The sequence below is a fragment of the Ornithodoros turicata genome, chromosome 2 (assembly GCF_037126465.1).
Source record: "Ornithodoros turicata isolate Travis chromosome 2, ASM3712646v1, whole genome shotgun sequence".
NCBI classification, from domain to species: domain Eukaryota; kingdom Metazoa; phylum Arthropoda; class Arachnida; order Ixodida; family Argasidae; genus Ornithodoros; species Ornithodoros turicata.
The window spans coordinates 11,892,098-11,906,063 of record NC_088202.1 but is presented as its reverse complement, the minus strand read 5'-3'; the positions used below and the strand labels follow the sequence as shown (position 1 = coordinate 11,906,063).

The following is a 13,966-nucleotide window of genomic DNA, read 5'->3' as shown; positions in this document are numbered from 1 at the left end:
CAGCCATAGGCTTGCTACGTAGATTGCAGATTTGCGCGTAACAAGCGTGCACATGCTTGCTGATCACGTTCCCCGAGACGAACTACACCGGAGTAGGACGATAGTGCTTAATTCATACGGGCAGCCCCTCTCCAAGACCGGTTGGCCTAGTTGTTTCCGCAGACAACTTGTCCCCAAAGCATGCTAAGGAAACAACCTAAATCCATCATCCCAGGACATGTTTACTTTTGAGCTACTTACAGCACAGAACTTTCCAAACTCTCAAGTCGCAGAATCGTCTCTTTTTCTTTGAACCGTACAGGCTGAACTCTCTGGCGACACAGGGGTCTAACAACCGTGACAGGACTCTAAATGTCTTCTCTCGGGTGCTGCTTCCAACAACAGATTTCATGAATGCTACCTGTGGCATAAGAGAAGAGCAGTGGAAATGTCATAAGGCTTTGAGAAGCATAGGACGGCAGAAAATAACTCTTTCGCTTATATAAAACAAAATCTGTACCAGTCTGTCCCTTTTTTCCGCACTTTGTTCGAGCTCTCTTTCAAACGCCAAGAAGCCTGCTAATGACTTGAATGGCTCTTCAATTAGAGCACGGTCAGCTGTTGTCGTAGGTCCCCGGCTCTCCAAGATAAGTTGTAGCTGCTCACTGTGAGACTGTTGCGTAAGCTTTATCATGTGGAGAAGCCTGATCACCTCCTTCTCGAACCCTGCAAAGGAAATGCATCCAGGGGATGAGGAATGTGAAAGGTAATATTGTCTGCATGGTCGCCTCTTACCGGACCTAGGACCGTCATCATTTGGGACAGCTCCCTGCCTTAGCCTTCCATGTAGGTTGCCACCTTAAATTGCAATGTTGCACGTTAAAGAAATCTAGAGAATTCCATTGAGAGACATAATCCGGAACACACCACCACCAACAGCTGAGTTAATGCACTTTTGCCACTTGGCTGTTTTAGGCTCCTACAGGGTGCTTCAACCAAGTGCCTCTAAAGAATCAGAGAATAGTCGAATCCGCCTCAAATCTTGCATTCTGGTAGTCATTTGTCTGGATGCATACAGTAAAACACAGGGACTAGGGAACACGAAGGGACAAACACAACACGAATGCATCATCTTCATCAGTTTGATTGCTTCCTAGCCATTTTTTCATTTGTCTGGAGTTTGTTGGAAACCCCTTCTCCGAGAAGGAACAGGAGTAGCCCACTCCCGGAGAGGGCCCTGTCCGTTCAGCCGCAGGGGAAGCACAGCAGAGACAAGGGAATACCCTTAAACCATTTATTACCCAAACGACTTGTCGAAGTAGAACCCGAAACAGCGCTCCGAACAACCCAACAGCCAGAAGCCTCCCGAAGAAGCCAAAAGCCCCTCGTGACGCAAGGACGCGTCCTTTTAACCCAGCACTCAGCGCCACCTGGCGCATAAAGGAGGACGAAGCAGGGCCCACATGTTTCACTGGGACTTATTGTCCCATTGTACCTCTGCCTATCTCACTGAGTGGCTACCATTTTTCGTTCGTGCACTTTGTGCTGCTGTTGGAATCACAACGTGCATACCACCAATGACTACAATTATAACGATTTGTGGCTTCTGACCATGTCGTGCTACCCATCAATGCAATATCGAAAGGTATCAGAATTCGTCGTGCATAGCTTGAGCTATCTCAAATCTCAATAGAATACCACTCTTCACCATCTCAAGGAACGCAGACTTAAATGGTACTAACACTCTCATTTCGTGGGCATGGCTTCCAAGATGGCTTACCCATGCTAATTATTATCATAAAGGCATTCCTTACTGCATATGCAACAATCTGCAATGTGTATTTCTTATCTAAATTTGTACTTGCATTTATACTTTATTCACCAATTTAGTGTCACATATACTGTTGATAGTAAGTCAAACCTTCTGGTCACAGCATACTACAACAGGGGAACATACCACTGATAGTCATGCCTGCATGCTCGCGGTGCAGTGCTTGACGTGGTGTATGCAGATGCGGAGTTGACAGGGGTCTCAGGGGAGCACTGGTGGAATACACGTCTGACGATGATGCCTGACAGTGAAGTGATGTGCCTCTGACAGACACAGAGCCCCACTGGCGCTGTTCTGGCAGATGATTTGGTAGGTATGTGTTCGGAGACAGCATGCGTCTAGAGGCACTTGGAACTTGACCCACTGCAGTGTGGGAAAGGTAAGTGGCTGCAAACAGGGGTCAAAGCAGCAGGGCCCTCTCAACAATCATGCAACATTCAGACATTTCATGAATTCTAGTCGCATGCGTACAAATGGCATTACCAGCTTCAATGCAGTACAAGTAAAAACAATTATTTCTCAATGATATAAACTAGAGGCAGTCAGTGCGAGCACTTCATGAGCTACAAAACGAACTGATCACATTCAATATACGGTGTGTACAACATTAAGCTTTCCCGAGCGCTTCATAAACACAGCGATAAAATAAAACCCGATGCCATCTTTACGCTACTTGACTAAAAAACAGGTGGCACTAATTATGTAGCAGCAGTTTATTACTCAAGTAGAAGACAAATAGTGCCTAGTTTTCTTTTGTCCGCCTATTTATGAAGCGCTCGTGAACGCTTAACTTTGTTCACCCCGTATAATTCGCCTGCTGGAAACAGAAAAAGTATGGGTCATAAATACGGTGTTCTTTTTTTTTTCTATGGAGACAAATCGCTTCACAAAGGGAGCGAAAAAGAAAATCTGCAGTTGTAGGCAGGTGCTACGCTCTCCCGTGCCCTGATACCCTCATTCTCCCTTGTCTCCACCTTTCTCTCTCTCAGACAGATTCTATGTTTAAGGGAAAAGACACAGTACTGAACCGGTTTGAAACCGAGGTGTTTAAAGAAGCAGAAAAATTAATAAACAAATAAATAAATTAATAAAACAGTTTGAACGCTCCTACTAAACTGTGAGAGCACAACCCCAACTTAGGTGTTACTGTGAGACCCCGGGCCAAACCAAGCACGTAACATTTCCAGTTCAAGCCTCTGCTAATAGTAAAACATAATGTGAAATTAGGAATTAATGCAGACCCCACTAGTTCCGGTAAGGAATTTCAAGTATAAGTAAGTAAAAGGCACAGGGAAGTCGTGTAAATTACAGAGTTGCAACATATGACACTTCGGGGTTGCTTTCGGCGAAATGAAGAAACCGAAATTTTTGTGCACACCACGGAACTTCCCATGCTGAAGGTCGCTGAACGCTCGTTTGACTGTACTGCTTGCAACATACTTGTTTGATATCTCCAACCCCTGTAAGAACGGGTTACCGAACCAAGTTGCTGTGCTACCGTCGCCTTCGCCTCACTTCCTTTCCCCTGGTGGCGGCGGGGCTGCGCAGTGCCACCAGACGGGAGAGATGGCGATCCGATAACCGCGCGTCATCTGCTAGCTCCAAATGCATCGACGGGGCTGCGCTTTCCTCGGAATGCGGAGTGGAATGGGAATTGTAACCGGTTTCCTTTTGTTCCTGTTTACTGTTTTTGAAACGTAAGTATACCGGGATTAGGCCACATTTGAGCAGTTCCTGCGGTCGTCAGGACTTTTTGTGAAAGGTGTCACAGTAATGCAAGTGACCACGGCTGCTCCGTGAAACTGGCACAAGCGAGGGACTATCTCATTTTATTTACTGGTGTTATGCGCACCAAGCAAGCCTCGCTTGCTGGTTAGGATAAAAAAAGAAATAATAAACTTATACAAAATGAGGAAAAGAAACGCTGTGGAACACGGGACCCCAGTAACGCGTTGGTGCCCCTCCGCTCTCAATGACTGCGCTCACTCGCATGGGCAGGGAAGCGTAGAGGGCGGAACAACACCTTAGGAGCAATCGAGAAAGTGTTGATAAGCTTATCAACATTTTGTCGATTGTTTCCAATGTGTTATTCTTGAGGTCCATTCATTGGTCCATGCATTCGCACTCCGCATTCCGAGGAAAGCGCTGCCCCGTCGACGCATTTGGAGCTAGCAGACGATGCGCGGTTATCGGATCGCCATCTCTCCCGTCTGGTGGCGCTGCGCAGGCCCGCCGCCACCAGGCGAACGGAAGTGAGGCGAAGGCGACGGTAGCACTGCAACTTGGTTCGGTAACTCGCTTTTACGGGGGCTGGAGATATCAAACAAGTATGTCGCAAGCAGTACTTCTTCTCCTCACGCTATTTTTTTATGATTAATTTTTGTTCCGTTTTGATTTGTAGCCAGATCAAATGCATGATAGCACACTGTTCACCCAAGATTACATCTGTTACCACCCTTGATATTTCTTTCTTTTATGTTGTAATGTTTGTACAGTCGTATGACGGTGCTCTTACTGGGACCGCCACAGGCACAAACACAATGGTGTTCACTAACCGGGCTGCTGCAAGCTGCTCATCTCAGGGGCTTCTTGTGATCAATATTGTGGTGTCGGTCGGAAGGAAATAACTACCTTTGTAAGAAAGAATCCAACTTCCATGGAGCCTGCATGACGCGACAGTCCATGAGGAGATCAACTTCTTTATCTTTATTTTTCGATAACCATCGTGCTGACGATCTGGTCCGCATGCTCATGCCGATATGGCCGTAAGAACACAACATATTCTCCCCCCCCCCCTACAGAAAGTCCTTGTGAAATACCCAACGCACACGTATACTGAAACGCGACAATTAAACGTGGATGTTAATGACCGACGGGGTCCCCGTATCTTTTGGGAGGACGTCTATGTCTCGGAGGCAGCAGACGGGTCTTGCTCTGTTGCTGATGCCTGCGCACGCGTTCACGTAGATTGGTCATTGCTGCAGCAGGATCATCCTCAAGTAAAGATGACGGTATCCCAACGATGTCCAGTCGTGTCCGTGGTTTCCTGCCATGTAAAAGTTCGGCAGGTGATTTTCCGGTAGTTGCATGCGGGGTACATCTGTACAGTCCCAGGTACTCGGTGACTGTTTGTCGCAGTGGTCTTCCTTCCAAGAACGTGGCTTGAACATAGTTTTTCAGAATTCTATTAAACCTTTCAACAAGCCCGTTTGCACGTGGATAATACAGAGATGAAAATGAATGTTGAATGCCTCTATCCCTGAGGAACTGTTCAAACTGATGTGAAATGAACTGGGGTTCGTGATCGGACACCAGGTTGTCCGGATAGCCTTCTCGTGCAAACAGGAAGTCCAAAATTGTTGATGCTGTCACATTCGCGCAGGACTCGGCCTCTGGCCATTTAGAAAAATAGTCCACCATCATGATGGCGTACCTGCAGTCAGGAGGAGCTTTTTCAAAAGGGCCCATTATGTCCACGGCTACCTTCTCCCATGGCCTGCTCGGAAACGGAATGGGTTGCAGTGGCGTATCAGCCGTCTTCGCACTTTTGTCGGCGCCTTGACAAATATTACACGACTTGACAGCATTCTCAACTTGTTTATCCATCTGTGGCCACCAGTATTTCTCCCTTAAACGCTGCTTGGTGCGCACGATGCCTGGGTGCGATTCATGGGCTAGCTGTATGAGATGTCCCGTGAACGCTGGTGGTACCACTATGCGATCTCCACGTATTAGGAGGTCTTCGAATACCGTGAGTTCCTCTTGAACTCGAAAAAGTGGCTGACGACTCGGCATCAAGTCTTGCTTTAACGGCCATCCTTCCATCACGAACTCCATGACTTGTTTCAAGATCGGATCATTCCGTGATGCTAATTCAAGGTCTGTCTTCGCTACAGACGTTTCGCTTTGGCCAACAAAGTCGAATTCCTAATTAAGCTCTTCAGTCTGGGCATCGTGTGACAGAGGCAATCGCGACAGCGCATCTGCTATTTTGTTGTCGGTACCCCGGCAGTACTCGACTGTGAAATTGTAACGAAGAAGGCGCTCTGTCCATCTGCTAAGTCGCAGTGGACGTCTTCCTGTGCCGCGTGCCGATAGCAATGTCACCAAGGCTTGGTGATCTGTGCGAATAAGAAAAGGACGACCCCAAAGGTAGACGTGCCAGTGCTCGCACGCCCATAGGCATGCCAGCGCTTCTCTTTCCGCTACAGCATACTTGCGCTCTTGCGAAGAAAGGGTACGTGAAGCAAAAGCAACTGTCCGATACGTATTGCCTTGCAGTTGTTGCAGAACAGCTCCTAACCCGTACGAAGAAGCGTCTGTCGTGACGATTACTGGCAGTGTAGGGTCGAACGGGTGGACGACACGGTCTTCTCTGAAGAGTGACTTCACAGCATTGAAACTGTCATTGACAATGTCTGTCCACAGGAAGGGTTGATTTTTTCGTAGTAGGGCACGCATAGGCTCCACGAGCATAACAAAGTTTGGGACGAACTTTGAGTAAAAACCTACAAGTCCCAAAAACGAACGTAGGGTAGCAACATCGTTTGGTGCTGGTGCATGTGTAATTGCTTCTACTTGAGAACGAAGCTGACGTAATCCATGAGTGCTTACGTGGTGCCCTAAGAATTCCAGCTCCTGTGTCTCGAACACACATTTTGCATTGAGCTTCAATCCGGTTGAGCGAATGACGGTGAGCACTCTTCGAAGATTTTCTTGATGTTCAGCTTTGTGTCTCCCAAACACAATGATGTCGTCGATGTAACATAATACTCCGGAGCAATCCTTGAGTATCAAAGACATCATTCTTTGAAACATGGCGGGCGCAGATGAAAGTCCGAAGCAGACCCGTTTCAATCTGTAGAGTCCATCATGGGTAATAAATGTGGTCAAGCTCCTACTTTCAGGATGCAGAAGGACTTGATGGTACGCTGACCTTAAATCGATTCGAGAGAAGTACTGAGCTCCTGCTAGCGCATTCAGCAGCTCTTCTGTATGTGGAAGAGGGAACAGGTCTGGTATGATGGCTTTGTTCACCTCACGAAGGTCCACACAAAGGCGAATCTTTCCATCCTTTTTTTGGAATTACTACAATGGGGGAACCCATTCTGACGCCTCAACCCGTTCTGTTATGTCTTCCTTTTCAAGGCGACGCAGCTCTTCTGTAACAGCGTCGCGAACTGCCAATGGAAGTCGACGTAGTTTAGCAATTACGGGTGGGACACCTTGACGAACTTTCACCTTGAGGGTAAATCCGTTAGCCAAACCCAGCTCTGTTGAAAATAGCTTTGAGAAGTCCTGTGCAAGTGAGTCTGGTAGCATTGATGAAGCGAAGGACGTTTCATAGCAGCTGAGTGTTCCACCTTCAATATGTATGCAGAGTCCTTGGATGGCGTCAAGTCCCAATAACGTTGTTCCTCTGGAAACTACGAAAAAGCGAACAGCATGGTGCTTGTCTTCGTAAGTGACGGCAGCCTCGAAGCACCCCTTTACATCAATCTTCCGTCTTGAGTAATCCACTAAAGCAGTGCGTGGTGGAACCAGAGTGAAACGATGAGCGAAATGTCTCCTGAAGAGATCTTCTTGCAGAATGGATACTGACGATCCCGTATCAATTAAGAACTTTACCGGTACAGTTTCAAGACGCGCTTCGATGAAGAGACCTTGCCCTTCCTTTGAAGGTACCACGACATTTAGAACTTCATCCTCCCCTGTAGAAAGCTCCTGTACTTTCGTCGGTGTCTTCGACGCTCGACAAACTGTGGCGTAGTGACCAACCTTGCCACAGTTGTTGCAACGCTTGTGAAACGCTAGACAATTCGAAGCATTTGCGAGATGCCGCGTTGACCCGCACCGATAGCAGAGTAGTCTTTGCGCTCCGTTCTTGCGCTGAGAGTTCTGGGAATGATGCAGCTGGCGCGTTTGTCCTTTACTTTGACGCCCTGGGGTCTTCGACGCCGGAGCGTTGCCGATGGCTTGAACGACATCACCATGTACGAAGGACTGGGTTTCGTCCGATACCCTTTTACAATGCTTGGCGATGTCCACGGCACGAGAAAACGTTAGAGCCGATCCGTCAAGGAGAAGCCTCCCACGTATTTGCTGCGAAGATACTCCTTGTACAAATTGGTCTCGCAAGTTGTCTTCAGTTTGGGCGCCAAAGTTGCATGAAGCGGATAACTCCCGTAAGGCCAAAACAAAATCGTCAATGCTCTCGCCCGGTAGCTGAGTTCTTCTCCTGAAGTTGTGGCGTTCCGTCACCACGTTGATGGTGGTAGCCAAGTAAGCATCTAAAGTACGTAGGGCCATTTCGTACTCGTCAGGGACAGGCGTCACTGTACCTGACACAGTACTTGTAGACGGTGTTGCGCCGGCTTCACGTGATGCAGTTTGCGTAGCTTCGTGTACAACTTCTGGAAGCGTATTATAAATGCGACGGCCTTCTATCCCCAAGCAATGTAGAAGGATTTGTTTCTTCCTTTTTGATGTGAATTCCTCAGCTCCTGAGGCTCCCAAGAAATTGCAGAAAAGTTGTCTCCATTGCGTCCATGGAACGTTAGGCTTGCCGGGAGTGGATAAGAACGTGGGCGGAGGCGTAATACCGCCGAAGCTCATGATGAATCTTCAACGTGGTGCAGTTCCTTCTCTTCTCAAAGCCCTCGTCGCCAATGTGGTGTCGGTCGGAAGGAAATAACTACCTTTGTAAGAAAGAATCCAACTTCCATGGAGCCTGCATGACGCGACCGTCCATGAGGAGATCAACTTCTTTCTCTTTATTTTTCGATAACCATCGTGCTGACCATCTGGTCGGCATGCTCATGCCGATATGGCCGTAAGAACACAACACATATCCCAAAGCTCCTTGCATTTCGAAGGGAGTTACACCTGTGGAAACGTTGAGCAGCTCTGGCCTACGTATAATGCCTCAACCAAAGCCAGTGATGGCAGGGGATTACTGCTGCAAACATGGTTCCAACTTACTGTGCATATGTCCTTCTTCATTATAGCCTTGCATCAAAAACGGATCATGCATTTCTATGTTCTGTAGTGCTGATTGCTGGACTCCTGGTAACAAATAATAGATTGAACATTATGTCAATGAAAAAAAAAAAAGAATGAACTGGAGTGCATTATCTTACAGTACGTGACACTTGTGTACCCGAACAGCAATGCAAGCGGTGATTCATGATAGCAACAAAACGGAAAAAAAAAGACAGTGACTCAGTAATCAGAAAATATCCTCTACCGAGAATAACAGCAAAAGTGCTCACGGACTAACCGTAACACATTTCAAGTCCCACATAATCTCAGAAGCAGAAGTTATCTTAACTAGAACACTATCAATCCATTCTCACGCTGTAATGAAGACTCCGTGCGGCCCGTGGAAAATGATGAAGAGCCCTCTTGCCTGGTAGGCATTCCTTTGTCCACCTGTTGCTGCCCAACTGAAGCTGGAAAAGCAAGGATTGATACGTGTGGAGTGATGCAATTCGCAACCTCTTCAGCCACTGCCGTCTTTCCAGTACGGTACCTAGGAGAATGGGAGCGGAGCTGGCCGGACCCTTGTTAGTAAAGCCTGGTTACTACAGTAAACTCTCAATAACTCAACCGCTTCAGTATCCACCACTGTTTGCTTGAGTTAAGCAGTAATTTGAGTTATTGAATGCATTTTACAATGGAGTAGATATACAAGGAAATAATGGTAGGTTTGAGTTAAGCATAAATTTCAACTTAGAGGGAGTTCACTGTACCTCGTTACTCATACACAGTAGGCTATGCTGCATTGATATGAACTTGTGCAGAAAATGCTCATGCCTACTCTCACATTACTGATATCTTTGCTGCTGTGTGCACAGGGTGTAATACACAATAAAAGCAAACTCTCGAGTTACATATGCAGAAAGGTAGCTCACTTCTGAGTGGCGTTAGCGTTGCATACGTAAGTGATGTAGGGGGCCTGGGGTACGCAGGCGGTGTCGGAGGCCTTGCATGCGAAGGTGGTGTAGGGGGCCTTGAGGGTAGGGGTGGTGGTGTAGGGGGCCTTGGACGACAATAGCCATCTGGGTCTTCTGCTTGGTCGGGATCAGACGATAGGTAGTGGCACTCTTCGTCATTTCTTTGGGTTCTACGCTTCTTTCTTTTTCCCCGCCCCAGCTCCTCATTGCCGCTGCACAGGTCTGAAGTCTCTTCCGCTGCAGCCAGTTTCGCCCTGGCTTCCTCATAAGTGGCTTCATGGTGGTGGAGGGAGTATAAAAAATACAACTTGTCAGTGAAGCATTCGACACTGTACTGTTCTAATATTGCCATACCAAATGCACATAGCTTCACAAATCTGGAGGGAATCCATGATGGTTCTGGTTTTGCCCCAGATCTCGTGAGCTGCTGCAGTCTTCTCGGATTTTTCTCGTTAGGCCACATGCAGATGCCGTCATTTTCCCAGTTTGAGTGCACAACTGCGACACTGTCATTATCTTCGGAAAATTTCCCAAGTACAAAGTTCTTCATACCTAAGAAAACACACTTACATACAACAGCAACATATTTGGTGCATTTCCACAAGCAGTTTTCACACACCCCTTATTGGCAATGGAGCAGTGGCATTATGGCAAACCGATTTCCTGTTGGAAGCCTTACACATTTCTTCATCACTTCGTTCAGCGGCCAGAACCTCAACTGCGAAAGTTTGCGAGCAGCATGAATTCCCAGCAGTGAAGATTTGCAAGGGTTACTGTACAGGTCACAAACATAGATATTTCCTCCCAATCACAACAAGACTTCCCGAAGCACAGCTGTGCGCAAAGTTCTCAATAACCACAATTGATCCGCAAGAGAGCATGCAGGTGTTGTCCCGCTTGCGTGTGCGCAATGCGAATGTGCCTGTTAGTACAACTTTTTTGTACTGCGGTGCGGTGCAACCTGGTGGTAGCGGTCCAGCTCTGTGGGTCATTGAGCATTCAACTTCATTTCGTTCGTGCCTCAAGCTCGCCAGATGGTTGTTCCTTTGCTCCATGAGACGATTGTATAGCTGCTCCAGCGGTCTCTCTGGCTTCCGTATAGCTCCTTTTAGGTGCCTCATGAAGTTCTCAAAAGGAAATGCGGAGAACTCGTCTAGTGTACCATGAAGACGAACGTCGTCACAAAGGTGGATGAGGTTATGTACGTTATGGGATACGTTATAAGATCCATAGAGAGAGATAAACACATCCACGAAATGACGAAGTAGCCTTTCGGTATAGTTCACATGAAGTCGGCACAACCTGGGGCTGCATAGGATGACTAGGGCACAATGGACACCAAAAAATTGTCAAAGAAAGGGGCTGGTATCTTAGACAGCAGCGCAACTGGACCAGTATATAGCACAAAGAGTCGAAATTCGCTGGCCTTCCATTTGTCGAGCTCCGACAGGGTCCTTGGACGCCTCCCAAAATCGGAGCACAAGTATGGCTCAACCTTAATGCAGGCTAGTGAAATTTCGTCTTTCACACTGCTCCCCAGACGAAACGATCTATCACCTCTGAACCAGAGGGTTAGGAGCTTATGCACTACACCGAGGCACAGCAAGTGCATGTAGTCGAGAGCGGTCTGCTTTATCGTGTCAATCGGGAGCTCAAGCATAACGGTGTCAGTTACATGGTGTTGTTCATACGTGTGGGCTCGAAAGGCAGCATCAGTCATGAGTGGAGCATCTAACTGGGGAAAGCACACACGGCCCTGCTCGTACACGCCTTCAGTTGAACACTTTGTGCAGCTATAGTAAGCGTTGTGCGATTTCACACCAAGTACATACGCCTTGGCAGGGGCATCACAAACAATCGCTGCTAGCCTCAGTGTGACATGTTTGCGGTTGATTTCGAGGCCACTGTCCAAGAGCTCTTTCATCTCTCTAACGAAGGGCTCAAGAAACGTGCTAGCACAGACATGCTTGGCCTTCCCATAGTAAACACCAATCGGAAATGGATGGTGTTTTTTGTCGCCCTTTATCTGGCAAAGAACTGGCCAAAATTGGTCTATCGAGCTTTTCGTGAGAGGGAGCCCGTCGACGTTAACGTTCACAAACACCTCATCAGGAACACATCGTGCACCTTCGAACGCCGACAAAAGTCCGTTTGCTAATCCAAAATGGCAGTACTTTCCGTCTCCCATTGGCACTACATCAACAGCACACCAGGGGGTTTTAAGCAAGGTCCTTGCAGAAGCTGGGAGGTCAGCAAACTGGGGCTGGGCCCTGAGTAACTTCAAAAGGTTCGTGAGGTCAGTGTGCGAAACAGACGACCCAAGCGCCCATGCTCTAAGCCCATCCTCAAAAGAGGTGGGAGAAGACGCCCCGGCGGCAGCCGCTTCCTCCGGGTCAGAAGACCGTGATGCAGTCAAGTTCGCACTTTCAATGTCACGAACCTCATCCACAGCACTGCTCCCGTGATCGCCAACAATTGGATCTACCAACACGGGACGTGGCTCATGATCAGTAGGAGAGTTCATCAACATCGAAAGCGGATCGCTTGGCTGGCCCACAAACATCGAACGCCGCCGCCGTCACCATCGTTGCGACAGTCATCCGATTCTCCCCCATTCATCACGCAAAAGCTTCCCGCTACAGCTTGGCTCACATGACGATGAAGTGTTCGCCTTGATGTTCGCTTGCTGCGTCTCATGACTCACACACTTTGAGGAGTAGCTCACGATGTTCCTAAATCAAAGTTAAACGAAGAAAAACGCGCGATGAGCATTGCAACGCTTTGCAGGCTTACAAACTACAACAGCAAGCTTCACTCTTGATTCCGGATAACGCACCAACAAAAGTATACTTACAAGTCGTTGACATAACGTCGTTGTTGAGGGCAGCCACATCGACAAGGCCTCTGGGAGCACATGCGATCGCAAGAAGACCGTTGAAAATTGAACCCCAAGCGTGTAACACGGCAACGGTTAACCGCGGCATAAAAGAGTTCCCGGATGCGAGCAGCCTTTGACTTGTTCAGTACATTGCATCAAGTGTGGCGATTACTGATAATGTGGATGTGTATTTTTCAGTAGGTGTGAAGTGGACAATAAGGATTATTTCAAAATGTGGTTTCTGTGCACGTAATCGAAGGCATACTCACGAGATGGCGCAGTCAGCCGTCTCGCCCTCCTCCTCTAATCGCCGTGCCCCAGTTCCCCCTCCACTCGTACGAAGAGGTCTCTGACATGCTCTCATGGGGCCGTTTTTCGGACCTCGTTGCACGACGTAGCAAGTATAAGTTCTGAAGGCATCCCCACGGATCCCTCAATCGAGCCAGCGACGTTGGGATCTGTTTGGGACGTCCCCAAAAGGATACGTGTTGTCGGGGAATGTACTCATCAAAACAACGTTGATTTCTTATAGGTGAGGCAACAGCCTTTTTGTATGGGTTTCTACAAAGCATATTCCTTGCTGACCGTACAACAGCAAAGAGGGGAACGTTAGCTCGACGTTGCAGGATGTAAACCTATCGCAGGAAAAACGTTGTGCAACGCACATTCGAATGTGCATTGCACAACGTTTTTCCTGCGATAGTTTTACATCCCAATTTCGCGTGCCAAATGTGCTCAAAACAACGTTGATGTGTCTTATTTTGTCCCATCTGTACGCGTTTGCGTTACTTCATCAGCATACTGGTGTACGTTGTTTCAATGTGAGTCTTGTGCGATGTCGTTTTGGAAGTTCTCCAAGCTAGAAACAGCGAACTTGCCTCTATGGACATTCACACCATTGCAAGTTTTGCATTACGTATTGGTCAACAGTCGTCGTCATACCTCTGTGATGACCGTGTGCATTCCGGACGATGCCAATTTTGTCACGAGGACGAGGCCTGATCATGATCGTCGAGTCGAGGTAAGTCAGCGGCGAGAGCAGTCCACAGGCCCAAAGAATGGCTGCTCGCTGAATATATGCGCACGCAACCCGGCTCTCACTGCCTGGAAAACAACCACGCTCTAACATCGAAGCCACCGAACGCAGCCGACACTGTCGAATCCAAATTTGGAAGTTCCATACCAGATGTTCAGATGTTACGCGCAAGGTTTGTATGACCAGTGTGGCGACTCTGGCGACTTGGCAAATTGTGAGTAGTAAGTATTCAACTCAATATTTACACGGAAAATCCACGGCAAGTATTGCACTTTCTACTTTAAAAA

General features: G+C 47.8%; 1 protein-coding gene across 1 annotated transcript; it reads right to left on the bottom strand.

Moving 5' to 3' along the window:
• Nucleotides 1-4,672: 4,672 nt before the first annotated feature.
• Nucleotides 4,673-5,647, bottom strand: LOC135384318 (uncharacterized protein K02A2.6-like). The gene has a single exon (XM_064613524.1). It carries the CDS (start codon nucleotides 5,645-5,647, stop codon nucleotides 4,673-4,675), a length of 975 nt encoding a protein of 324 aa, XP_064469594.1.
• Between the last annotated feature and the right edge of the window lie 8,319 nt (nucleotides 5,648-13,966).

Bases quoted from the DNA above. Each gene is read 5' to 3' on its own strand.
- LOC135384318 (XM_064613524.1), bottom strand. From the start codon at position 5,647: ATGGAGTTCGTGATGGAAGGATGGCCGTTAAAGCAAGACTTGATGCCG.